At 39.4% G+C, this 26,328-nt stretch overlaps 1 protein-coding gene across 1 annotated transcript in view; it reads right to left on the bottom strand.

Annotated features, from left to right (window-relative positions):
- Nucleotides 1–5,051: 5,051 nt before the first annotated feature.
- Nucleotides 5,052–26,328, bottom strand: part of SNX9 (sorting nexin 9) — a gene marked incomplete at both ends in the record, with an annotated part of 46,042 nt that continues 24,765 nt past the window's right edge. Inside the window, 9 exons of the mRNA XM_079550020.1 lie at nt 5,052–5,099; nt 7,801–7,892; nt 9,281–9,395; nt 9,988–10,077; nt 11,388–11,464; nt 17,105–17,182; nt 19,771–19,874; nt 21,602–21,705; nt 24,549–24,679. Coding sequence (XP_079406146.1) covers nt 5,052–5,099; nt 7,801–7,892; nt 9,281–9,395; nt 9,988–10,077; nt 11,388–11,464; nt 17,105–17,182; nt 19,771–19,874; nt 21,602–21,705; nt 24,549–24,679 — 839 coding nt within the window. The remainder of the gene's footprint in view (nt 5,100–7,800; nt 7,893–9,280; nt 9,396–9,987; nt 10,078–11,387; nt 11,465–17,104; nt 17,183–19,770; nt 19,875–21,601; nt 21,706–24,548; nt 24,680–26,328) is intronic.

Raw genomic sequence — 26,328 nt, 5'->3', positions numbered from 1 at the left:
AGAAACTTGTATTCCTACTCCTTCCCAAAGGCTGGCCTTGGATAAAGACATTATTGCTGTCAGTTTACTAGGTGCAATCTAGTAAAGGCCAGGACAGTGCCCTATTTAAGCAGGGAAGGCAAATGAAGATTTTCCTCATCTCTCTTTGCAAGTACAGTGAGCACTGAGCAGTGCAGTCCTGCAGAGCACAGCAGTCGGGAACCTTGCCGGGCAGCGCTGAATACCACAGCTTTGCTCCAGCAGGGAGACGTGGGCTTTGTATTTAGCATCTGCTGCGCTACTACAGCAAAACTTCTCTTCCAGCTGTTGAGTTTTTAAACAAAATCTCTACTGAGCTTAGAAATGCTAGTCAGGAACCAAGCAACAGACAGAAAACTGCCCTTCAGCCCTGCATGGCCCTCACTTCTGAGGCGCTTCCCCTCTGGCAATGGTTTGATGTGGTGACTCATCGTATTGTGTGCACCACATTTGACAGGATCTTGGGGCTGGCTTGGAAAGAATCTGATTAAAAATAATATAAATAGATGAACAGTGGATAAACAGTTGCTCTCCCTTGTTCCGGGATTCTGAAGGACTGAGCTTCCAGAATGTCACTGGAAATTAGTCAGCTAAAGAAAATAAAAAAGGGGAGGGGAGATTCTCATATAAACACTTAAAGGGACTTTGAAAATTGCCAGTAAATATTTCAGGACCCTGCCACTGTTGTGCTAATAATGTGATAAGGAAACCATGAGGAAAGCCCTACAGAATGGTTAGAAAGCAGTAACAGTTATGTCCTCTGCCCCAGGAGGGCAGACAGAACTTCAGAGCTGTTCCCAAAGCGAACACAGTGCAATTTACATCATGTGTAAAAGATTCCTGTGAGTCCAGAAAGCACTGCAGGCAATGCTCTCACAGGAGAGCAGGGAGGTACTGTTGTCCAAAAAGCATTGAGCAGAGATGGAAGCAGAAGGAATGGATACATTTTGCTTAACCTTTCATTTACAGAATTAAGAAGTGAACCATCTATCTAGATTTAGAAATGTTATGAAGAATTTGTGATCTGTTGAGTTGTGCATGTAACAGTGATGTTATCTGCCAATTACTTTTACCTGAATATTGTCCTTAGATAATTCATCCTAGAAGATGCCACCACTCTGTATACAAAGAACTGTACTGTATGACACTGTGTATCCTGACTAACCTAGTGGTCTAGATGTAATTACAGATCTGAAACCCTGCTAAATATTTTGCTTCTGCATTATTAGTGCTGATGTGTTAGGATCCACAACTCTTCCAACATTTCACATAGGTTACAAATAAGAAGCTAGCCCCTCACATTCTGAAGGTCCCTTTTTCACCTCCTTTGGTACAGAAAGGTGAGTGCACGCTCTTCGCAGGCCATGTCGAGTACACTCCACTTGGCTGCCTCACTATTTTCACGTTGTCAGCGGGTAACCAAACTCATTAGTCACTGAGGCATCATGTAATTGCAGGTGGATGTGGGTAGATGATATGACAAGTTATTTAATAAGTACTTTTCGCATGTGTCAGAAACGTTACCACTGCAAACTGTCAGAAGCTGTGGAGCAAAGCATGGGGTGGCAGGGAGGTGCGAGGGAGGAGGAGAAGGAGGTGGCGGCTGCGGAGGGGCTGGGAAGTGAGGTTGTGAATTTAGCTGAATTTCAGTATCAAATTCCTTCCTCCAAATTAGCAGCTGGCTTGCATTCTCAGTCTCCTCATATGTTAGTGGCACATGATAGTTCATTTGCCCCTCAGATCCTGTCAGCAAGATACTGGGAGGGTTCTGACACCTGGTACAGCAAATGGTAAGAACACCTGTCCATCTGCCTCCCCAGCACCAACATGCCTGCACAGACAGCTGTAGGCAGAATCATGCCCATGCAGAGCAGGTTAATTTACTGAAACCACATATGTACAGATTCCATTTTTGGAGATCTGAGTGTTTGCTTTCACATCGCTCTGTTCTTTCCTAGGTCAAGGAACACACTGCTCAGAAAGGAGACTCTTAGGCACCCGTTTCAGTCCCAGGACACTTTTCACTTTTGGTAACATGCAGTGCTCTTCCCTCCCCTTGCCGAATGCCATGCTTAACTGCAGATGTGTTGTCAGTGTGACACCTCCCTTTGTTGTTCTCAGCCTTGTGAGCCCCCTACAAGAACAGTTAATCAATTTGATTTTTTCTTTCCAAGGCAGTGTGAGGGAGGGAAAGAATTCAGAACACCAACGATACCAATTAAGAGTAACAATTTTAGATGTGCATCTACTGAGATTTGATTGTGACAGAAGGTAATGTCAATTAGAAGTGACCTTGAACTGATAAATACTTGCTAAGGCAAACTAAATTTATTAAACAATAATCAAGAAATGCAGGTCTCTACAGACAGTAGATGTAAGAGGAAAACTAAGAGAAGCAAAAGTCTGCTGCCAAGAGAAAATAATAAATAATACACCTTCTTGTTCAGCCCTAAATATAAAGTGTCACACTTTAACAAGAGGACTATATTAAAACTAACTCAAAGAGCAAAGGCCAAGTATAAGTCTGAAAACAGTTTTAAGGCTTTTTGCTACCCTAGGGATTAATTACTCAGCTATGACAAATGAAATGCAGGATGGCACTGCTCACATCTTACTCTAATTTATTTTGTTTTCTGGCTGCATCTTCAGAGTGAAGGCTTTCTGCTGCTCCCAAATCCCTCAGCCTATGCCACTAATCACATCCAATTTAAAACAAACAAACAAACAACACCAAAGACAATCTAATTTCCATTCTGGGTCAACACCATGCTGTCACAGAGCCACGAATACACAGTAGCACTGTGCTCTCCTACTGATTTGCAGTCAGGAGGGTTCCATCAACCATGAGCCAGACTGACCTGAATAATGAAATCTCACAACATACGCTTAGCCTTGGCTGTTCTGCAGTCAACGAGCACTATTATTATGTTCGGATGCCTGCTTTATGGAAGGCACATGGATCCTTCCTCATTCTTCTGCTGGCCACTGTGTGAAAGCCAATGAAAAGCCGTAAGGAGGATTTGACTCACAGTGCATCACCCTGTGAAAAGCAATGTGATCATTTCAAAGAAAAAAAAATAGTCTTGTGGGTATAGATAAATATTTATTATCAGTTGTACTTCATTTTACTTGAAGTCCTTAAACAGTTTTCCTTTTTTGCCAAAATGTTGCATCTCTGACACAGTCGCTACTGTCACAGCTTCCCTGCACCGGGAATGCACAGCTTACATGTAGATTCCAAAACAATCTATTCAAAGTAAAGAACTTTCAACTTTAGTGCATACGGAGCTATTCAAAGATTGGTAAAAAGAACCCCCCTTCCCCCTCCCAAATGAAGAATTCATTACAAAGAGATTTCATTACCAAAAGTGAATATACAAATGCTAAAAAAATGCTGGCTTGAAAAAGTGATTTCAGAATGTACTGTACACATTGTAACAATTTATTATATAAGCTGCTTCTGCATGCAAGCAGTTCTTACATTTGGTGTAAAACATTTATACACATTCTTTACAATTTGTACATATTTAAATGGCTGTATCAAACAACACTGCGCTATGGAATTTTGGAAGCGAACAACTAGAATTGGGAGGAGAGAAAGACAAGGTTTATAAAACGTGAACAAAACCCATGACACTGAGAAGCATCTGGACTTAGGCTGAAGTCTCTTATATTTTGGTTTCAGGTTATTCAGGCAGACCTAGATTTTCCTTCTAGCACACAAAAATAACACCAATGCAAAATCGAGTAAGGCAACTATTCAACCAGCAGACTGTACCCGTCTCCTAGAATGGCTTATGAGAAAATGCCTTTGCTTTAAAAGTTTGCTAAAATATTTAGATTCTAGTCATATTTTTGCAAAAAAAAAAAAAAAAAAAAATTGCACTTTGGCTTTTTGGATTGCTTATGGTGTTACATGAATTACTGTAGTTGGTGCCCACTTAGAACAGCGCTGTTATAAAAAGCCCAGGCCCCAGGTGATATTTTAGTACTAAGAAACGTGACTTCAACTTCAGATATGATGATCAAAGTACATTTGTGTGATAACTGACGTACCTTTGTCACCTTTCAGTTTGCATTGGAAGGTAACAGAAAGTAAACCCAAGCCAACAGCACACCATACTGCAACATGAAGACCTGAGCTCTGCCAGAACTGGAGGACTTACATCAGTTTGTGAAGACGTGAGGGTCCCCTTTACTGAAAGGCTTAAAACTCTCAAAGAGGTACAGCTCTGAGGAACACCAGTGCCCTATGGCCTAACACTGTGTGGGTGTCAAAATGCTGGCATGGAAAACTGTTTTTCACACCTTCCTGAATGGCTCTTTCCTTGTTTGTACTTCGTCTTTTTACACAGTGCATAGCGAGAAAGAAAGAGCATGACAGAAGCTCTGAGGTGTTGTGCCACAAGAATAAGGTTTAGTTACCAAGAAAAGAAGAAAGAAGAGCGAATTATATTTACCAGAAGTCACAGTGGGAGCAGTATGCCATGGCCACGTGTGGGAAGCAAAACTTAGAACAAGTGTTTGCTCAGCCGATAATCATCAACATATACTAGAAACAGTCACAGATACAATCCCTTCTGGCTACTGAATTGCTGGAGAACTGAGTATAATGAGTAGGAAATCATTTTCCCAAGCTCACCCGCTTCCTCACTTACAAAAATTGTAATTCTGATGCTGACAAAGAATTTTTGGAATAGCATCTGATAGATGCAAGTCTGCACAAGGTCCATGCCAACATACCAGTTTGATGATTTAGAACCCTACAACCGACAGCATTATCTAGCTGTTTTTGCTTAAATAATGACACAAAGGGGAGAGCATCCAAGATAAAAAAAAAAAGAACATTATCTTCTGGATTCAGGCTGATAAAGTAAACATTTTATATAATTCTTTTTTTTTTTTTTTTTTTTTTTTCCCCCATAACTGATTCGTTTTTTGGCTGGCAAAGGCTAACAAGTTTTTATTGGCATTGCCCCCAGATCAGAAAAGCACTTCAAGGTGGTTCTTCGTCATTGAGTACTCCTTATTCTCTACATCACAGGAAAGCGGCTGAGTGCCTGCCTCAGCTTCTGTGCAATCTGAAACAAAAAAAACAGAACATACTTACTAGGCAGGCACTTTACACTATGCAGAAATAACAGTGCAGGCAGGCAAGAAATCAAACAAAGCGTTCCCTCATCTTTCAAAAATTGCTGTCTTTCCTCAGTACCCCCCAACAAGTACAAGACGGTCAACACTGTTCAGCTGCTCTCTTAACACCACAAATACAACACAGTATTTAAGGGAGTTCTGTGCAGTCCACGTATCCCAACTTTGACTTGTTGTCACCTTCTCCTGAAAAAGACTATGTCAGAACTGTCAGAAACAAAAGTACTGTTTACACAGCAGTAATGAACGGCCTCGGCCTTGCAAGGCAGTCAGCAGAAATATGTAATCAATAAATGTGGCTATTAATGGCTGGAAATTGTTCCTGGCTTTGATATAAGCCACCAGTAATCCCTCATGCTCCTTAGCCTCTAGCAATCCAACTCTCCCTCACAAAGAGGATCACTGACTTCGTTTATTTGACTGCAAATATTCTAAGTTCAAAATCCCAGGTGCACTCAGGTATGAGAAAAAACAAAGCAGTAATTTTGCTTTGTTTTTTTCTCCTCCAAGGCTCACTGAGTTTGTAAGCTACATCCCTCTTCATGTCATCGTAATATTCAGATAGTCTGTTACAGCAGTATAACAGAGCTAGACTTTTTTGCTAAGTATAATACAGGCTCACCTTACGCTTCAGGAGCTATTACAAAAGGTTATTACATACATGCATGAATTCTCTGTGGCTTGTTTTTTTTCTACATGCTGAGACACAGGAAGTACACATCCTGTTAATCATAGAATCACAGAATATCCCAAGCTGGAAAGGACCCACAAGGGTCACTGAGTTCAAAGCCTGACTCCACACAGGTCCACCCCAAATTCAAATCACATAGAGTTCTCTCTGTTGTAATCAGCCTTATCCTTTTTCATGCATTCTGAAAGCAATAGCAAATGCCAATTGCTTGGCCTGCTACAAGCAGATCAGAGAAAGCTCACTTTTCATACTAACTCCTGACAGAAAAGGAAAAAAAAATAGCATCACAATAAGCAACAAACCTTCCTGCCACACAAAGGTCAAATTTTGTGATGCTCAGAAAGCACAACTGCGTTGGTTTGTACACATAGGGCTTGCAAAGCTTTCAGTTATAGAGACGCTTGTGCTCACACATATACTTCTTGCCTTGCTCATTTTGTACTTTCAACTGACAGTACCATGGGCAGTGCTGTCCCCCTGCCTGTTAGGTTCTCCAGCAATGCACTATGCACTGTAAAAGCCATTGAATCAAGCATGACTTTCAGGAAGTGCAACTATTTGGACGAAAGTTCTCTCTACTGGACATCTGAACATAGACTGATGTTATGCTAGAGGCTTGTCAGCCATTTCTAAGGAGACAAGGGGGGCTGCTTTGCTCCACTACTGTCACCATTCTGCTTGCTTTGGATCTGACTTGCAGTTGGCTGGAAGAAAGAAGCAATAATTCTTTCTGGAGAGGTGTCTTTTCCTTCCATGTGAGATTACACAAGCTTGGCTATGCCATAAGCCTTACATATAGTGGAGCTATAGCTACTCGGAAGGTCTAGCTACCAATGTTATCAATGATGTTCTGATATCCATAATTCAGGGGGACTACAAGAACAAAACCAAGCTTTTCATGAAATCTATCTCCTGGAACAGGGCTGCACAACAGAACAGAGTTCCTGGGCTCTTTCCACAGCTCCCATGATAACCAGCACCCTACAAGTGAACATAGATTTGGTCCCTGTGCTGAGTGAATGAGGAAGTTCAGTAGAAGGAGACTGTCAAGGCTGCAACCAGAAGAGGTTAAGAACTGGGACAAAAGATAGAAGGAATTTAAGGGAAATATATGTGCCTGGCTGCATCAGACAAGCCAGAAGAACTGAGCAAGGTGACCTGATAGGGGATCTGGTATTTTCAGCAACTGAAGATATCCACCGAAGTGCCACTTCTTGCTACATGAAGCGCAACCAGTTACTAATTACCCCTTTAAGTCTAGCCAGCTTCTAGCATACTCAGACATTTTACCAACACATCAGTTGAAAAAAATTCTTCTCAAGTTGCATTTCATAAACTAGAAAGAATAACATGGATAAGAGCAATGTTAAATGAGGACATATTAGATAAGTCACCAAATCACTGATTTGCCACCCCACACACCTATACATCAGACTGTAAATCAGAGAAGCTTCCCTTTGTCCTTCCAGACTATGGGACAAAAGTTTAATTCAAATGCTTTTATTTATTTATTTATTTATTTGCTGTTGTTGAATTTGTTGCAGGAGGTCTTTACAGCATTTTTCAGGACTGTTTGGTAATATCTGCGTGCATGAATCTAAAACAAGTTCTTTGTAACCTCAGTAGTGGCACTGAGAAAACCAAACGAAACTGACAACAACTAGAAAAACCAAGCTATCAATTAACACCAATAAAGTTTTTCACCACGGTATTTCAGGCTTAATATCGCATAGCCACGCACACAAGAATAGCATCTGTAAGGAAATATGTCACTCATTCTTCTTTCACAGGGGCTTCACCCCCCTCCCTTTTACAATTCTTTTCCAAATATCGTACTGGGAGAGGTTCATACAGAAAGATGACTAAACATAGTGAGTATTTCTCATAAAAGTTCAGTACAGTACGTGCCAGGAAAATGGCACCAAAATACTGCATCTTACCGTTTCATAAAACTGTGCCTGCTGCTCCAAATAAAGACGAATGACACTGTTGTAGTCATAAATCCGGTTACTGTGGAAGTGATTCATCTCAGCTGCAATCAGATCCAGGAGGCAAATCATTCAAGAGAAGTATTCATAGTTAGGAAAGGTTTCCCTTACTTCAGGTTAGTTACTGTGCAACAAGCTCAGTGTCCAGCCCTGCCAGTGTATTTCCTATTCACGTGCCCACAATCTGTTTAGCCTGCAGTGCTGAAGTTATGATGGAACTATGCACACAATTGGTAGGGTGTCAAATACTCACTGCTGAAGCACTAACGCTTTCTGGGTAAAGCCAGGTTCTTGTTACAATACTCAGGGGTACAAAGATTTGGTATAGAAAACAAACAGGATTTTGTCTTACTGAGGTTAACTGTCCTATTGGGAAGTTTTTCAAACATATTTGGCTTGGGAATTCAGACTTCCAAGGGTATAAATGAGTTCAGGCACAGCTGTAAACATTTAGATAAAACAAAGATACAGCCAGTTTGACCCATTCTTGACCATTTCAGAAGGAATCTGAGAAACTGCATCACTGAAGCCATTCCTTTCACCAATTTCTGCATCTTTTGTCAGATCACAGCTTATAGCTGAAATAAGTGAAATGTATTTTGAGCTATCAATAGAGGGAGAAAAAACATTTGAGACTGCAACAGCCATCCTCAAGGTCTTTTCCCATGATTCCCACGGATTACCACTTGAACAGAATAATACTTTTGCATCACTGCATCCAGGAAGAAACAGTGAGAGAAGGAAGGGAGGAGATTTTTGTTCTTTAATTGGCTCTGTGTGCTGCATTGCCTTCTCCCTGTAAACTACCAAGTACTCTTAGCTTCAAGTCAGCTAAAAGAAACTAAAACACTCAGCAATGAGTAACCGCATTGAGGGCAGTACCTGGATGCACTTTAGAGTCTAGTAATGTGCAGGCCTGAACTCCTCAATTCCTTTTTTTTTTTTTTTTTTTTTTTTTTTTTTTAAGGTGCAGTGTATTACATTTCCTACTTCCAACATCTCTAACCTAAAAAAGTTTGAAGAACATCCAGGAAATTAAGTCTTATCTACAAGAACATGACACTCAACTGGATCATGCCTGATTAAACTCTGAGTCGGAAAAACACATACATGTTCTCAACTGCTTCCTGCACCAAGGCCCATGGCTTTATTTTGAGACTCACTATGATTTCAAAACGAAAGAATTAGTACTCTGGGATGCTCTTATTTCAAATGTCATATTGCTACCACAGAAAATACACATTTTGGAAATGCAATTAAAAGCAAACAAAAGAAGAAAAACAAAAAAGTGAGGCAGAAAAGCAGCTGTAATTCTAGGAAAACAAATAGGTAACAACAATTTCTGGTAGAACAAAGATTCTTTGCCAAGATTTTCTTACTTAAAAATCCTTCAGCTCTACAATATTGCTATTTAGCTCCAAATTTGTTTTACCTTGTAGTGCATAAGCCATTGTGCTCACACGTTTCACCATATTCTGTTTGTCCTGTGGTGTTATTTTACTGGTTGCAACTAACTTGTCACTTTCCTTCACTCTTTCTATTGCTCCCTGTAGAAAGCAAACGAAGAAAGATTAAACAAGTAGCCAACTTAAAGGTCTTCACAGTCATCTACAATTCCACTAGCCACATTTTGATGTTGCACAATATATACACAGAATGACTGATAGGTTTGTTATTTTGCTCCACTGCTTGCAAGATGCGACTTAGAACACAGGCAGGAACATGGCAACCAAGAAATTGAGTTTGGTAAAGGCAGTAACAAGCAAAAATACACACAGAGGAGACAAAAGGATCAGGTTCCAAAATTCAGCAGAATGACATAGGAGACACCAAAAGCTTCAAACTACCAAATGCCTGTAGAACCTTATCCACATGTTATGCAATATTCAGAAGACAAACACTGTTTTCCAAGAGACTACAATTCACTGCAATATAACATGATTCAAGAAAACCCTCAAGTCACAAGCAGGAACGGTAAAAAGAAATGCCTCCTCCTTAACAATGGATTTAGACTGCACTTTCCTTTTCATGCCAAACAATATTCAAAAAACCCTGTTTATGTTGTTGGAATAACATTTGTTCTTCCCCATGCAGGTCTTCCCACTGCCCAACTCCTGTGAGTAAACGTCCCTCACGTACCTTATGAGCTCCTATGATGTCAGGGAAGCAACCAAGAAATCCCTTATACTCATGATTTGTTTCCATCAGGAAGTGCAGATCTTTCTTTGGCTAATAAATAAAGCGTATGCATTGTTAAAACTACCTGAGACATTAATATCACAGACACAGTAAAGAAATAATGAAGCCAATAAATGGGTTGGGGAAGAAAGGGAAGACTAGAGAAAAGTAAGTGAAAAGCTTAATTGTTTGTTGCAAGTTTTTCCAAATTTAAACAGGTCTTTATTAAAATGTAAGCTTTTGAGCACCAATAACAAGAAGCCTCAGTTCTTTGTTCTCCTTAACACTGGCCTATGAAGTGAGTGCTTTCCCCCAAATTCTCACAGGATTTTCTAGTCCTAGCAACCGCAATTTCAAGCAACAACCCCATTGCTATATGTGTACCTATACAGGTGCATCTCCTTAGTTGCTTAATTGTGAGGCTGTGTAAGAGCTTCCAGATTCAGCCTTCAAATTAGGCTCTATATTTTGGAAATGAATCTTAAACACTCTGCAAACACTGATTTATAGCTTGAATACCAATATAAAATCTGGATTTATTTAAACTAGATTGTTACCGTAGCAGACAATTGCACTGCAGCAGGCAATTGCACATCAAGGCATAATGAAAAGTAGGAAGATTTGGATCTTGTAGACATCTGGGGAATATAGGATAAGATGGAATCCTATCCTTGATTAAATCTCATTCTGTTGTTTAATGAACATCAAGAAACAAATACATGTTAAGATAAAGTAATCATTTTAGTGTTTTAGAAGCCAAAATGGCTTTCTGTTCCAAGAGAAATACCTTCTTATTGCTTCCTTCCCAAACTGACATAGAATCATAGAATCATTTGAGTTGGAAAGTACCCTTAAGGCCATCTAGTCCAACTCCCCTGCAGTGAACAGGGACACCTATATCAGGTGTCTCAGAGCCTAGTCCAGCCTGACCTCGAATGTCTTCAGGGATGGGGCATCCTTTTTCAGTGCCTCATGATCCTTATTGGAAAAAAAAAAAAAAAACTTTTTCCTTATTTCCCATCTAAATCTCCCCTCTTTTAGTTTGAAACCACTTTCCCTTGTCCTATCACAAGAGACCTTACTAAACAGTCTGTCCCCTTCTTTCTTACAGCTGCCCTTCAGATACCAAAAGGCCGCTCTCTTTTCTCCACAGCTCCTTCTCCAGACTGAATAGCCCGAGCTCTCTCAGCCTCTGAGGCTGCATTTAAAAGCATTAATAGCAGTTTCACTTAAGTGGTCTGCATCATTAGCCTTTGTTACATTTTAATACGAGAAAAGGAGAAAGAATAGTCACATCCACACAGGTGATGTATTTGTACATGCTATGTCAGTGTGAGCAATGTGTGTCACAATGTTTCTACCTGATCTGCTACAAGGCTGGCGATTTCTTCATAGGTTTTTCCCGCTTCTGTTATTGCTTCATTGAGATCAGATTCCCCTAAAAGTAAACACCAGTATTTAAAATACAAACAGCCACATCTTGATTCAAGATAAGTTTCTGAAATACACTCTTTTATAATTACACAAGCCTACTCATCATTTCATAACCCAAAATAATAGAAAGGTTGGAAAAATAATGGTTTTATATCATTAAAGAAGGAAAACTGTTAAGAGCTTGTACAAAATGAATACTGGAGGGACCATTTATATACTGTTCTACCATATCAGCACCATTCATTTCCACACTTCAAAATTATATGTTATTTAGATATACAGGTATTCCTGCACAGGGAGCACCAGGAAGCCTACTAAAGTAAGAAGGAAGGAAGGGAGAACAAGGAGGGTGATGCTAGGAGATAAACCAACAGTACTCAAGAGAGATCTGAAGTTGCTTTTTTTTTAACAAATTATTTTCATTCCTAACAAGCAGCACTTTCTCCATAATGCCCTATGGAACAGTGATGCTACCCTTAAAATCTCCAGCAGTCCTGGATCGTAATTATTAAAAGGCATGAGGGGCAAAAAGAGGCCCTACTAACATTTTCTCATTGCCAACAAGCTTTCTCAGCTTTTAGGGAACTCTTCTATCATATTTTCAAGCTGAGTAAGAATCTCTGCTTTTGAGAATGAGCTTCTAACTGTCATCATCACATGAAACAAATAAAAGGCTGCAGAAGCTACATGGAAAAATACTAACATCACCACAAATCCTAAGCTAGGCAACACCACAAGCACTCCTAACACTGTATTACTAGCAGCACATGACTATGTGAGACAAAGATAGAAACAAGCCTTACACTCTTGTTTTTTCATGCCACTTTGCCTTCCCAAAACACTGTTTTTTGGTGTGGTTTTTTTTTGTCCTTGTTACCTTGTCCAACGCACTCAGTCAACAGTATGGAAAGCAAATCAAGGTAGAGAAGGTGGAAAGTTTAATTTGCGGTTATCAAATATTAGCTTATGAAAATGTTATCCTTTCAGACACACCTTGATACCAGGCAGCAGTTAACAGCCTTTAAAGAACATTTTGTTTTTACTCTATAGAACATTAATCATTGACTTAACTGAAAATTACCAAATGTCGATTTCATTAGTGATTGATTCAAACATTGAAATAGTTTCTTCTATAGATGTTTAACAAATTATTTTATGTCATACAGCACTCTTTCTCAGCATGTCCTAAAGGAAACAGGGTAATGACTAAATGTTGCTTAAGGTCTATCAGTCAATTCTTACATTCCATTAGACTAGTTTTATGATGGCAAAAGCTCTGACAGAAGGCTGATCTTAAGTGCTAGTAAGTCCAGCAATACAAACATGGTTAAAAAAACAGCTGTTCTTCCCCGTTTAAGCCCATTATGATAAAATAAAGATAAAAACAACAATAATACCATTGAGAGACCAAAAAGGTATGTAATTCAAAAGTTATCTTCTTCCTATTAAACTATTAAAAAAAAAAATAAAAATCAGAGAGATCAGTTCCTCAGGGAGGAAAGTGATTTCACTATTTTGGAATTCCATAGGTCTGTTGAAAAGTAACCTTGAGTTTAGCTTAACTGTTGCTGAGGCAACTGCTAGATTTCTAGGACAAAACATCTTGTGATTTTTATTCAGTTCAGAAGCCAGGTTGGTCTAGATATTGGCTGTTCATTTTGTAATTCCATAGAAAGAAAATGACCTTTGCTGTCTGTGTATAAAAAAGGAAAAAGACTACAAGCATTCAAGTAAAAAGAAAACCTCCCTGCTTCTGTGCAGAACTCACCTAAGGGACTTCCATATATTGGAGATGCAAATAAGCCCTCCAAACACATGCTTTTTCATGTGGGGGCAGTGGAGCACAGAGTCTGCTGCTTCTAGCAAGAACAGGATTAACAGGCATTCACTCTGCTATGGAAGCGCACCCTTAATGATGCAGGTAAGAGTTGTACCAGACAGCGGATCACAGTAATAGACAGTTACATGAGAGGCAGAATAGTATCTGCAGCTCCTCACATTGCATTCTTATTTTCTGCAATCTCTTTCTCAGGCCATGCTACAGCAGTCTTAAAGAGTCAGATTTCATCTGCCACTTGCTGCACCCTTCAAGTTAAAATACATATCAGCAGAGTCAGGTCATGCTCCATCAGTCAGTCCCCAGACCAAGCTAGCTTTCTGAATTTGAGAATTCACATGCACACACATCAGAGCAACTCAAATTCCACCAGCACATTCCTGCCATTAACTGCTTTAAGTGTGGGTTTCGGTAAGAGTCTTTTTACTTGGACAAGTCCACCTTTTTAACATTCTCAGCTGCTCAAGAGTTATGCAAGATGCTAAGCTGGGAGTGGGTAGCTCAACTGGAGCCATGAAGGCTGAACCAGGTCCCAGTTCAAAGATATACCTGCTGGCATCTACAACAAAACTAAAGTAGCGTTCATTACCGTATTCCCAAAAGAAACAGAAAGGCCTTCAAAGTTTTGATTAAAGATGCATGTAGAAAGACCAATTAAAAAGTCCAGTAGTACTCTACAGATATTTTAACACAGTCATGAGGAGAAACTGATGTTTTCATTGCTTCACAGGCCTGCCTGCGTGCTGTTACAGGGAGATTAAGGAAGATGTAAAAGCATGAGGAGTCTTATGGAAACGTTCAGCAGAGTATCTCTCAGGAGTTTAGCTGGTTGGTAGATGCCAACAGTAATCACCTCAGAGGGAATACACCAGCCATGCTGAAGGAACAACTATTTCATAAGGTGTGATTAGAACAGAATTTTTTTCTTTAATTTTTGTCAAGAAGTAATTTTTTTTCCCCCTCAAAGTACGTTTCCAGGAGTAGGAAAAAGATCAAGACTGATGTACTAAGAAACAACATGTAGCAAGACTTTTTTTGGTGCAAAGTACTTCTGACACTTGCCACGTTCAGCACTCAAGCAGCCTGGAAGGCAAGATATCCCTGCGGCTAACTGGTGCAACTGTGAAGCTTACATGCAACTACCTAAGAAAATTCTTGAGGGGTGATGTAGGATTGGGAAATTTCACTACAGCGGAATGGCATAGCATAGCATTTGAAACCACATAAGAGAAGCTGTAGTATTTTAGGCTGCATTAGCTGCAGATCATCACACAGTGCAATGAGACAGGCAACTCAGTGCCAGACTGAAAGACGCTTGCAGACATATTCTGGAACTTTCCAATATATATTTCTGGACTAAAATCATACTTTCAAAGCACTTGTTCCTAAAATGGATTGGACAGTACAGAGGCCGTTGGCCAAGTTACAGGAAAACCCTTCAATGTATCATTAATAGTTTTTAAAGTACCCTCGCCTCTGCAAATACTGGAGCCAAATTCCTTGTATGCCCTGTGGTGGGAATGAATTGATAAGGCTCATTTTGCAGCATACGAAAAACAGCTTGAGTGAATCAGCTTAACACACGTATCTTGAATGGTGCTATCTTAAACATTTCAGACTGAAGTTAGGAGAGAAGGAAGTGGACATTCAATGTAAGGCTCTGCAGAGTTAAGGACAAGAGTTAAGACTGAGTTAATCTCTGAAGAAAGAGTTAAAGACAGTAGATTTGTCCCATACAAACTGCAAATGAACTGACATACCAGATATGTTGCTAGAAGTCAGCTACCAGTAGCTGGAAATGCTCATGTAACAAAACTGCCATCTTCAGTGGTCTACACAATTAAACTTCCAGAATTTATCATCAGAAGTAAACAAGCACAGGGGAGTTGGGTGTCTGAGTAAGGATGAAAAAGATGAAGTGATTCAGCTACCAACAGAAACTAAACTGAATCCTTTTCAGTATGGTCAAAGGAACCAATCTTCTTTATTGAAAATCCAGAAAAATCATACCCCATACTCAGCCTAGCTAATACTTCTTTGTTTGAAGGAATAGGTTCAGTGTTGCCTTTGAATACTGAGATTATGAAAGCTGCATGCTATCAAGTAAATTCAGGAGCTTTTATCTCTTGCACAGAGCCCGGTCAATCCACAGATCTCTAACTGAAGCAGCCATCAAATGAAACCGCACACAAAGAGCAGGCACGGCAGACTGAAGGTAGCAGTAAAGACATATAAAACAACGTGTGTACTGCATTTGTTGCCTTTTCCTGAAAATGGAAATTAAAAAGAGAAGTCCCATATGTTCTTAATTCTGAGGAAAAAAAAACAAACACTGGTGTACCAGCTATTAAAAGAGCAAAATACGTGGATTAGGAACAGAGGCTATCAGTGAGAAGGGCATTCTTCCTCTGCAAAACACCAGGATGCAACCCAGTGCAGCTGGGCAAACAGCAACATCCTTGCCTTGTTCTCAAGAATCATGGGGTGTACTTTTTTTTTCATACCACCCAAACTGAAAGGCTGATCTACAAGTTTGCATCCTCACTTCAAGCCATTATTCTTTTTCTTTTATCCCAGTAAAGAATGCGCATTATAGTTCAAACAAATTTCAATCCTTTCACAAGAATTCTTGCAGCAGATTGTACCTGGGTAGGATTTACTGTTTTCTAACCCATGCTGAGTGTACATGGCGACACAAATTCTCTGCTTGGTTTTCATATACAAAAGTAACCTTTTCAGTAAGATACTACATTCTAATTCTAAACAAGCAATTATCCTGTTCAAGTACAGGACAAAGATGAGAACAAACTACAAGAAGTATTCCAGAATTTCCAGCATCGGAGATCCTGAGTTTCAAAATGGACAGCATTTTAATACATGCTTTTTGGGGAAAAAAAGTGTTCGGAGTATAAATTGAGGAACAGGTTATAGTCCAAATAGTTAATGGTTAATTAAAAGTTCTAAAATAGAAAGACTTCAGGAAGTGTCTATGCATCAACCTTTAAGGTTTTAGAACAGAGCAATTTTGCTATAAAATGTAAGAAACAGAATTGTAGTTAACCTGAGAATTCCAGAGAGAATATATCCCATTAGCTCTCTTTGGGATATGAGGAAATGTTTCCCAGATAATGAATTCAGCACATTAAAGTAGAAATTTAATTTTGACTTTACACACTAAAGAGAACTTGAAAAGTCTGCAAAAATAAATTGCAATTGATTCTCTCAATTCCTCTCTTACAACTTTCATACCCAGTGTGACAAAGTCTTTTTCAGGGCCCTTGAAGAAGGAAGGATAAAGGATGGCAAAGGCTACAGCAGCCAACTCCCCACCACAGTTAATGGCATACAAAAATCTAGTAGTAAGTTTTTCATCCTTGTGTGGAGCTGTTGTTGCACACAACAGTTCTGTAGAAATATTTTCAAAGCTCCATTTCCTCCCCTTTCCTCTGATATGACAGAAATATAGGCCACCAAAAAAAAAAAAAAAAAAAAAAAAAAAAAGCTACAGCATGTTTTGCCAGTTAGCTCGGTGATTAGATTATATATTACTGAGATCAAACTAAACTCCACCACTACCAACCCAGCACCTGATTCCAGAATGAAAGAAACAAGACTGCAGATTAAAATATAAAAAACAACCATAATAAACATGGAGCAACACGGTTTTAGTAGTTTTCCAGAAACATGACTGATATCTAAATTCAAAAAGGAAAGAATCAAGACCTTCGCAAAACAAACCGCAAACGTAACACAATGTAACTGAAATATCTTTTGTTAACTCAAGTACAAATGAAACTGCAGAAGTACCTTGGTAACCACTAGTGTTGAAGACCAGTGCCAGGCTCTGCAGTGCTTTTCCGATCTTCTGGTATTCCTTGGGCAGTGCTGAAAGTGACAAAGGGATGGGGAAAGAGGGAAACAGAAGCAAAAATCTTTAAGATTTAATCTTAATTTGCAACATTTCCAAAACTTGAAAGAAGCAGATGTCAAAACCAATGAGGTATTACATTGTTGCTAATAGTGAAGCATTTACAATCACATTCTCACCCCCTCTACCCGCTACACAAGCTTCAAAACTGGATAAAGCTCTTTGCAGCTTGGATTTTTGAAGGCCACAAACAGCTGGGGAACAGTGTGCAAATGCTATAAAATTTTCACTGCACACTTCACCTCAGCCCTCCAACTTATGTGTACAGTGAGATTTTTTTCACCCTCCTCTATAAGGAAGGTGACACGGAGCAGAAATCTAATATTTTAAAGAGAAAATTAGCTTACAGACCTGTAATACCTAAACTCTCCTGAAATAATGGATTTGATATTTAAAGAGACTAGGAACCAGGCTTATCTAGGAATAAAAGCTGATGTAAGTATGTGAATTACAAAAGTGAATTCTTGAGTCCATTTACTAAAAATATATGCATAATTTGCTTCCTCACAAATTAAAAAAAAAAAAAGATTAATGGGTATGTGTTTATTACTAAAACTGAGTATCACCACTCCAGAGGCCTAAAAAGCAACGTGAGCTGTGAAAGCAGTTATTTTTGTTGCTGTTGTTTTAAATAAACTACCTACACTAGCAAGGAACAGAAAAAAAAATAGATTTGCTTTTTGTTGTCAAATATCTGTGCTCATGACGGCACACAGCAGTTTTTGGTTGCTCTAGCATTACATACAGTTGGATTTTCAGAGGGACCCTTCTGTAGCCAAAACAAAAAAAAAAACACAATTACTTTATTGATCATGTATAAAATCATTTCTCAGGAATGAGACAGCTTATGAAAGCTAATGTTTCTTAGGGAGCAGGTACCATTCAGAGTACTAAAACTTTTTTTCAGCCATTTACTCTTTCCTGACTCCCCAGTGGTAACTTCAGCAAAGAACACCTTCATTCCATTTGTGTTTCTGATGTTTGCACTGTCAGTCATTTTTAAATGTTATGGAATGGAATGCATAGAAGTCATTGCTCAGGAAGTGCCAAAAATACTTGTGATTAGGAGTTCAGACTAGAGCTGACAGAAATTTACATTATTCAGTTTTTCAAGTTCAGATTTTACTATTCTCCCTTTTCCATTCAGTATGAATGTCTGAAAAGTTAGGAGTTAAGACTGCCAATCACATCTGACTTTGTGTTTACGCAAGGTAATTAAAAGCTGTGACCACTGTAAAAAATGATTACACAAATCATTACATCCCTAAAGCACTTATGTCATAAGTTTAGAGAGATTTTAACAGTGAACAAAATAATGAATTTCTGCTGTAGCACAACTCACAGCCAACCCTTAACTACAGTGTTTTGACCATTTTCTTCTGTGTCTGCAAAGCAATGCTATTGTTCTAGTCTGTGCTGACAGACTCTCCTTCTTCCCCTGACCTTTACTTTCTACCCAGAATTGCCAATAATGATCCCCTAGTGAAATGAGGGCTCTACAGTATTAAAGTTGTGAGGTAAGAGAGTTCAGATTTAGACTATTTTTAACGTTAGCAGCAAGAACGTCAGTGATGTGTGGAAAGAAACCTTCCCCATCAAGTGGAGGAATGTAAATAGCTTAAAACCATATCCTGCAGGTGCTAATGTAATCACTACCAGAAGAGACTGAGCTCCTACACTTCCCATTCCTGCTAGTCAGCTCCAGATATTCAACTGCAATGTAAGATTAGATACCAATGAAGAGAAACTTAGGAGACATTCCAAGTCTGGGGACAACATCTGGGGTGGGGAGGGTGGGGGGAAGGAAAGAAAAACAACAAAAAAAAGTAGACTTGAGGAGAATTATATAACTGGTCTTTGGTATCAGACACTACAGCCTGCCCTGAAGTGTTTATTATGATTCTCAGCTGTAGTACCTGCTTCCTTTAATAGCTGCCTTGTGGTGGCCACAAACACTGAACACTGCTGTGGACTAGGAAATTAGTGCCCAGGCAGTCATAGGGACTTGGTGTGAAGTTCTGCAACCCTAAATATCTGCAGGAAGGAAGAGACAAGATAGGAAAGAAAAAAGAAAAGAAAAAAAGAATAGGGCTAAAGAATAAGTTATAATCAAGTTCCTCAGTATTCTTTTTTTGAACTCTTTTCATGTTTAAATCTCCTCTCCTAACATGCAAAAATAAAAGGTTAATAAAGTGCAACAATTTATGACTTGATCAAAGAGACAGGTCTACTTTGCCCACACCACTAAAATGTAGATGAATGACAAAAAGAACAGATGCAACAAGGATTTAGATGGATGACTGGAATTATTTAACTCACAGTATTTTTAAGCCTATAGGCGGGGACCAAACAACTTTACTACGGGCAAAAAACCAAAAGAACTGAAAAAACCTGCACAACTCACCCTTTCAGACACCAAGAAAGGCACATAATTCTCATTATAATTTAGTATTTCCTTTAGTTTTAAATTATACTTTGACTTACAAAAGAAACAAATAAACAGAACAAGAATGAAAACACTGTTGAGTTCAGAAGAGACACTTACGCCCTGTACACCTCTTCCAGTGCTCTTGTCCCACTGTCAGCAGCTCTTTAACTCCATCATCCATTGCTTTGGTAAACCTACCCACTGCGTCACATTTCTGTTCTCTGGGACATATGAAAGAAGCAAAAACAAAAAGCAATTTAGAGAGATGCATTATTCTAACTTGACACAAAACATCCACAGAGCTCTAAATACAAACAGAAGGCCGCCACACCAACAGGAAGTTAGATGGCAGAGTTACAGGAGCAGCAAAATTCATGTTCGCTAAATAAATATAATTGTTCCAGACTTTTTTTTTAATTTAAAACCGTCAAATTACTAGCAAAATTGTTTCAGCAAATAGCATCTTTTCACTGAAGAACTATTGACCACTGCAAAACTTTAACCCAAGAACTACAGAACAGCCAGATTTGTCCACTTAGAGAAGTTATGGCTTTCAAGACTATAAAAAGAATATTTCATGCTTTATTCAAGTGCAAAGTTATCTTATTTGAAAGGAGCACAAAACATTTGAAGAAAAACAGAAAAATACATCACAGCTCCATAGCCAAATAGATTGAGAAATAACATAGTTGAATTAGGTGAATAAGCTGAATTTGCACAGTTTTAAAGAAGGAAAAGACATCTAACCGACTCCATACTGCTCAGTACAGTACGAAGACTGTTGTGTAGTCTCTAATATCACTACTGTATCTAGATTAGAACAACTAAAATGCTGTAAGTGATCTAAGAAATTAATTGGACAAAACACTACATATCTTCCCCAGGATGGCAAAACAGCAACAGTAAAGGTAAGGTGACTGCAAAAAGAATGGCCAGACGGTGCTCTCCTCTGTTTTGTTGATGATGGTATGCATGTCCAAGGCATCAGAGTCACCTTGCAGTGCCAAAAGATAAGTTCTCAGCACCACCCAAGCTGCCCACCTCAGCCAGAGGCTCTGTTGGAGCTGCCCGGTTTGCAATAGGGGTTTCTCACAAGAACATTAACAGGACTGATGCAGTTGGGTTTAGAAGTGATACAGCAATGCCACTACACACAGTCTGTCCCACTGGTGGTCTTGCCTAACATTACAGAAGTAATGGGCTTCTCGCAAGTGTTCATATCAGTGCTCGCTCTCTCTTGGGTACATCAAGAAGTTTTCAAACCACTTATCTTCTGATACCTAAGATGGAACTCTGTGTCAGACACCTAAAGCCCACATATAAACAGCAGAAAAAAAGCTGTCATCTCAAATGAGATTTTGCAAGCATTTAAATTATATACATATGGGTATATAATCATATGTGCTCTCTCCTGGTTCATCTCCTTAGGCTTTTATACCACTGGGACAATTACAGCACATCACTTCAGAAAAGCAGAAAGTTTGAAATCCTCATGTTCAAAGTGAAAGTGATGTATGAACATCCATTCTTTCTGATTAGTACAGAACTGCCACAGCACAGTTGTTATATGCACCTTAAAAAGTACCACAGCACTTGCATAAAGTCCACACTGGGCTATTTCCACTTGTAGGTACACTATTGTTTTTGCTCCTATAAATACTTCTTGTACTGTCCCACTAGTTTATTCAACAACATATACTGAGTTAATATAAAACTAAAATAGTAAACATAGTATGCATTTCTACACTGTAAAATTTGAAAAAATTTGAAATAGAAATTTGGATAATGTTTTGCATCCAAAATGTTTACTATTTTAGTTTTTATATTAACTCAGTATATGCTGTCTACTCAGATTTATGATATCTACTGTAAAAAAACCCATGCAAATACAAAAAAGCATAACACAAACCAACCAAAAAATACTAAAGCAAACAAACCAACACCTTACATTTCTACCATGTCAAGGTCAGGAGCTTCTGGTTCCATTGTGGAAAAGATCATGACTCCTACAGTTTCATCTTTTTCTGCCTTCCGCTTTCCAGTTTTCCACTCCTTGAGGAAAGACCAAAATAAATAAATAAATAAATAAAAAGAACTGATCATTATTGTTCATCCACTGTTAAGGACGTGCACTTACACACAGAGGAGAACATCTAGGAGAACAGACCACCAACACCTTAAAATCTTTCAAATGAATCACAGAATCACAGAATTGCAGGGGTTGGAAAGGACCTCAAGAGATCATCGAGTCCAACTCCCCTGCTAAAGCAGGTTCCCTACAACAGGTCACACAGGTAGGCATCCAGACAGGTCATTAATATCTCCAGAGAAGGAGTATCCACAACCTCTTTGGGCAACCTGCTCCTGTGCTCTGCCACACTCACCATAAATACGTTCTTCCACACGTTAGTACCAAACCTCCTATGTTCAAGTCTCAGGCCATTACTCCTTGCCCTATCGCTACACACCACCAAGAAGAGCCCAGCCTCATCCATTTGCTGTCCACATCCCTTCAGTATTTATAAACATTTCTCAGATCCCCTCCCAGACTTCTTTTCCCCAGGCTGAACAGACCCAGGTTTACTCAGCCTTTTCTTATATGGGTGATGGTCCAGGTCCTTTATCATCTCTGTGCCCCTCCACTGGACTCCTTCTAGGAGATTCCTGTTTTTTTTGAACTGGGGAGCCAAAAACTAAATACAGTAGTCTAAATGCAGCCACACCAAGGAAGAGGGGGAGGATTCTCTCTCTTAATCTGCTGGCCATGCTCTTTTTAATGCACCTCAGGATAACAATGGCCTTCTTGGCCACAAGGGCACACTGCTGGCTCACTACCAATCTGTTGGTCACCAGTACTTCCAGGTCCTTCTCCATAGAGCTCACCTGCAGCAGGTCATCCCCTGGCCTGTACTGACACATGCAGTTATTCCTCCCCAGGTGCAAGACTCTAAACTTGCCCTTGTTAAACCTCATCAGGTTCCTTCCTGCCCAATTCTTCAGTCTGTTCAGGTCTTGTTGAATGGTAACACAGGCTGCCAGTGTATCTGCCAATTCTTTTTATCATCAGCAAAGTTGCTGAGGGTGGATTCTATCCCCTCATGCAAGCCATTGATGGGGATGCTGAACAAGACCAGATCCAGCACTGAACCCTGGGGAACACCACTAGTTAAAGGCCTCCAATCAGACTCTGCACCACTAATGACAGCTCTGAGTTCTGCTAGTCAGCCAGTTCTCAATCCACCTCACTGTCCATTCATCTATCCCACATTTTTTAAGTCTCATAACAAGGATGCTGTGGGGGATAGTGTCAAATGCCTTGTTGAAGTCAAGATACACAACATACAATGCTCTCCCCTCATCTACCCAGCCAGTGATGACAACATAGAAGACTGTGGTTGGTCAAGCATGATTTTTCTTTGGTGAATCCACGTTGACTACTCCTGATAACCTTGTTCTCTTCCAACCGCACAGAGTTGGCATCCAGAACAAGTTGTTCCATCACCTTTCCAGGGATGGAGGTGAGGCTAACTGGCCCATTGTTTCCTAGATCCTCCTTCTTGCCCATTTTGAGGACTGGAGTGACATTAGCTATCCTCCAGTCTTCAGGCACCTCTCCTGTTTGCCAAGACCATCCAAAGATGATAGACAGTGGTTCAACAATCACCTCTGCCATTTCTCTTAGCACATGCAGGTGCATCCCATTAGGGTCCATGGATTTGTGTGCCCTGATTTTGGCTAGTCACTTCTGAACAGATTCTCCTCAAACAACAGGAAGTCCTCCTTTACCCAGATTCTTTATCTTACCTGAGGGGTCCAGGATTCCTGAGGGCTAATCTTAGCATTAAACACTGAAGCAAAGAAGGCATTCGGGATCTTTGCCTTCTCAGTGCCCCCTGTCACAAAGGTACCCATCTCATTTAAATAGGAGACCCACATTTTCACTAGTCTTCCTTTTACTGTTAACACACTTCAAACAAACAAACAAACAACAAACAAAAAACCACCTTTCTTGTTAACCTTTACCTACTTGGGAAGGTTTAATTCCAAGAGGGCCTCAGACTTTCTCAATGCATCCCTACAGTGTAACAGTGGAAGTTTTGGTTGGGCTTAGGCTTCTTCAAGAGTTTTTACCCTTTTGCTTGAGCACTCTGTTTTCTAGATTTTGTGGTAAAAAGGCCCTTTTGTATGCTACTGAAAAGCAGTATAAAGGCAATTTATATTCAGCTGTATGTGCACATGTGATATTGCTGATATCAGAAGCTGCTCAAAGTGATCATAAGACTGTTATGTAATTGTCATACTGAGCTCTTAGTGGAAACAGAAGAAAAAATTCCAGATGCTCTGTTTATATTAGCCTGTAAGTAAGGGATAGGGAGGAAATCAGAAAGCTTGGTATATTGGGTCAGGCTACAGCATAATCCTATTACAACTGATTGCAGTGAAAACCATATCTGGGGATTTTTGTTTGTTTTTAAATATAGTACAGGATGAAAAACATTCCAGTTCTGCAACAAAACAGTTACTACTGTTAGCAAGACAGTACCAATCAGAGGACTGCAGCAAGCCTGACAGAGATGGATAAGGGAAAAACCCCAAATGATTTCCTGGGTGTCCTGCTGGAGGACACAAACTGGCCTTAGATTGGCAGCGAAGCTACTTTCAAGAGTGTATCTGTTAGAGTGGCATAGAGTACTTCACAAAAGCAACTTTACATCTTACTTTAACATGTCAGGTTACAGTAAGGTAACGACAGGTTACAGATCCTTTCTGCTGCCCACAGGGGGCAGACAAATGAGAAGACTATGGAGTGCAATTCTTACTTTGAAGGGGGAATGGTGGATGTGTGGGGAAGGTGGGGGGGAGGGAACAACTCCTCAATTCCAGCCATTTCCTACCTTCTCATCTCGGAAATTGAGAAACTGCTGGAAAACTTCACTTTCTGAAACAATAGGATGGCGACACATCCTTGTCATCCAAGCTTGCAGCCTCTCCATACGCATTTTGATAAATTCTTCTTCAAAGCGCCCTGTTATACAGTGAACAGTAATTGTTTTATTTCCATTTCAGTAATCGGCTTTTCTTTTTTATATTTATGTATATATGCACACACACACACATATACATACAAACACACACTAGACACCCACACACAGAATCTGTAATTTTTCTTCTGAGTTGTTAAATAGAGGCAGGACTTACATGGAGTAAACATTAATCAGAAAAACTCTAGATCACAGTACTGGATATTGCTCCTTTTAAAGATAGTTAAAGATAGTTATAAGAACATAAACCTCACCCGCAGTTCAAATCACTTTTTGGAAAAAAGAGATTAATAAACTTTTGGATGGAGAAATTAAGATAGCTAGATGATCCAAGACAAATTAGGCATGGACTTGGAATGCATATGTTTTTCTGATACAGTCCACAAAATTCTTGGCAGGGCTCTACAAAGTTAGAGGAAGATGAACTACCTACTTCCAAGGACATCATATCCTAAATAACAAAGCATATGTATTTGAGTGGTCCAATTTCAAACAGCAGATTTTATTTTTATGGTTGTGAGCAAATGAATGTGTTTGACAAAACAGAATTCTCAATAAATCTTCTGTATGAACTGGTTATAATGCATATATGACCCAGTAATTGATTTTTTTTGTCAGTTAGATTACAGCACCAAGTAACCAAAAAAATATATTTTTAAACCAGTAGTGTTTCAGTAATGCATGTTTATAAGAATATTTTAATTTTAGCACAAACTATATCTAAAGAGAATAATATCTAATTTTTAAAAAATGCACTACAGACTTCTTAAACGTAGATTGAATAGGATATATTTGAAAGAAATGAGAGATTCCTCCAGATAACAAATGCGTATAGTTTCAATATAGTTCTACTATACAGTTACTGTGGCAGCAGCTTGACGAAAGTGGATTTCTATTTATTTATAAATTGCAAACATGGAAAGTGATAAGCACAGTTTGTCAGTGTTTCTTGCAACACTTCAGAAAAAGGGGGAATATTTTTCTTTTTTTGGGGGACGAAGAGGGAAAGGGAAAGAGAGAAGGCGGGTGGGGGGAAGGGGAGGCAGTGGCATGAGAGAATTTAGTCTCTCCCACAGACTCCAAAAGACAGAAATCCACAGGGAAAATTTAATTGAGATGACAAAGTCCTAAGCATTAAGATACAGTTAAAATGAAATCTAGGGACTCCATCAGGTCTTCTGGTTTCCTTTCAGTCCACAAGCACAAGTTAATCTAAATACATTGGTGAATTCCAAGTACAAGGCTATCTAAGGGGAGGGGAGGAAGTCACTTCCTCACTTTTCAGTTTCCTCGGCATTTATCCCAGCATTTGCATCAATGCTTAGCTTTCTTCAAACACAATTCAACTGCTGCATTTTTACTGATGCCCACAGCCACATGGTTGGCTACATGCCTGCTTTTGCATACTTGTTTTTGGCTGGTTATCCTAAAGCCTTTATAAAAATTTTACCAGAAAACGCATGTAGAAATTAATGTAAGTAGAAATATGTAGAAGAAACGTAAGTAGAAATATGCAGATTTTATACAGGCTTACACTCCTTTCCTCACAAACACCCATGTGCCCTTGCAGAAAGGAAGAAAGAGACCAGTGAAAATGCACAGACTGCACGTTCAATTGTAGTTACTGAATTCA

Source organism: Tetrao urogallus (assembly GCF_951394365.1).
Source record: "Tetrao urogallus genome assembly, chromosome: 2".
In the NCBI taxonomy this organism is placed as follows: domain Eukaryota; kingdom Metazoa; phylum Chordata; class Aves; order Galliformes; family Phasianidae; genus Tetrao; species Tetrao urogallus.
The sequence above is the reverse complement of the archived record's forward strand: the minus strand, read 5'-3'. Positions and strand labels throughout refer to the sequence as shown.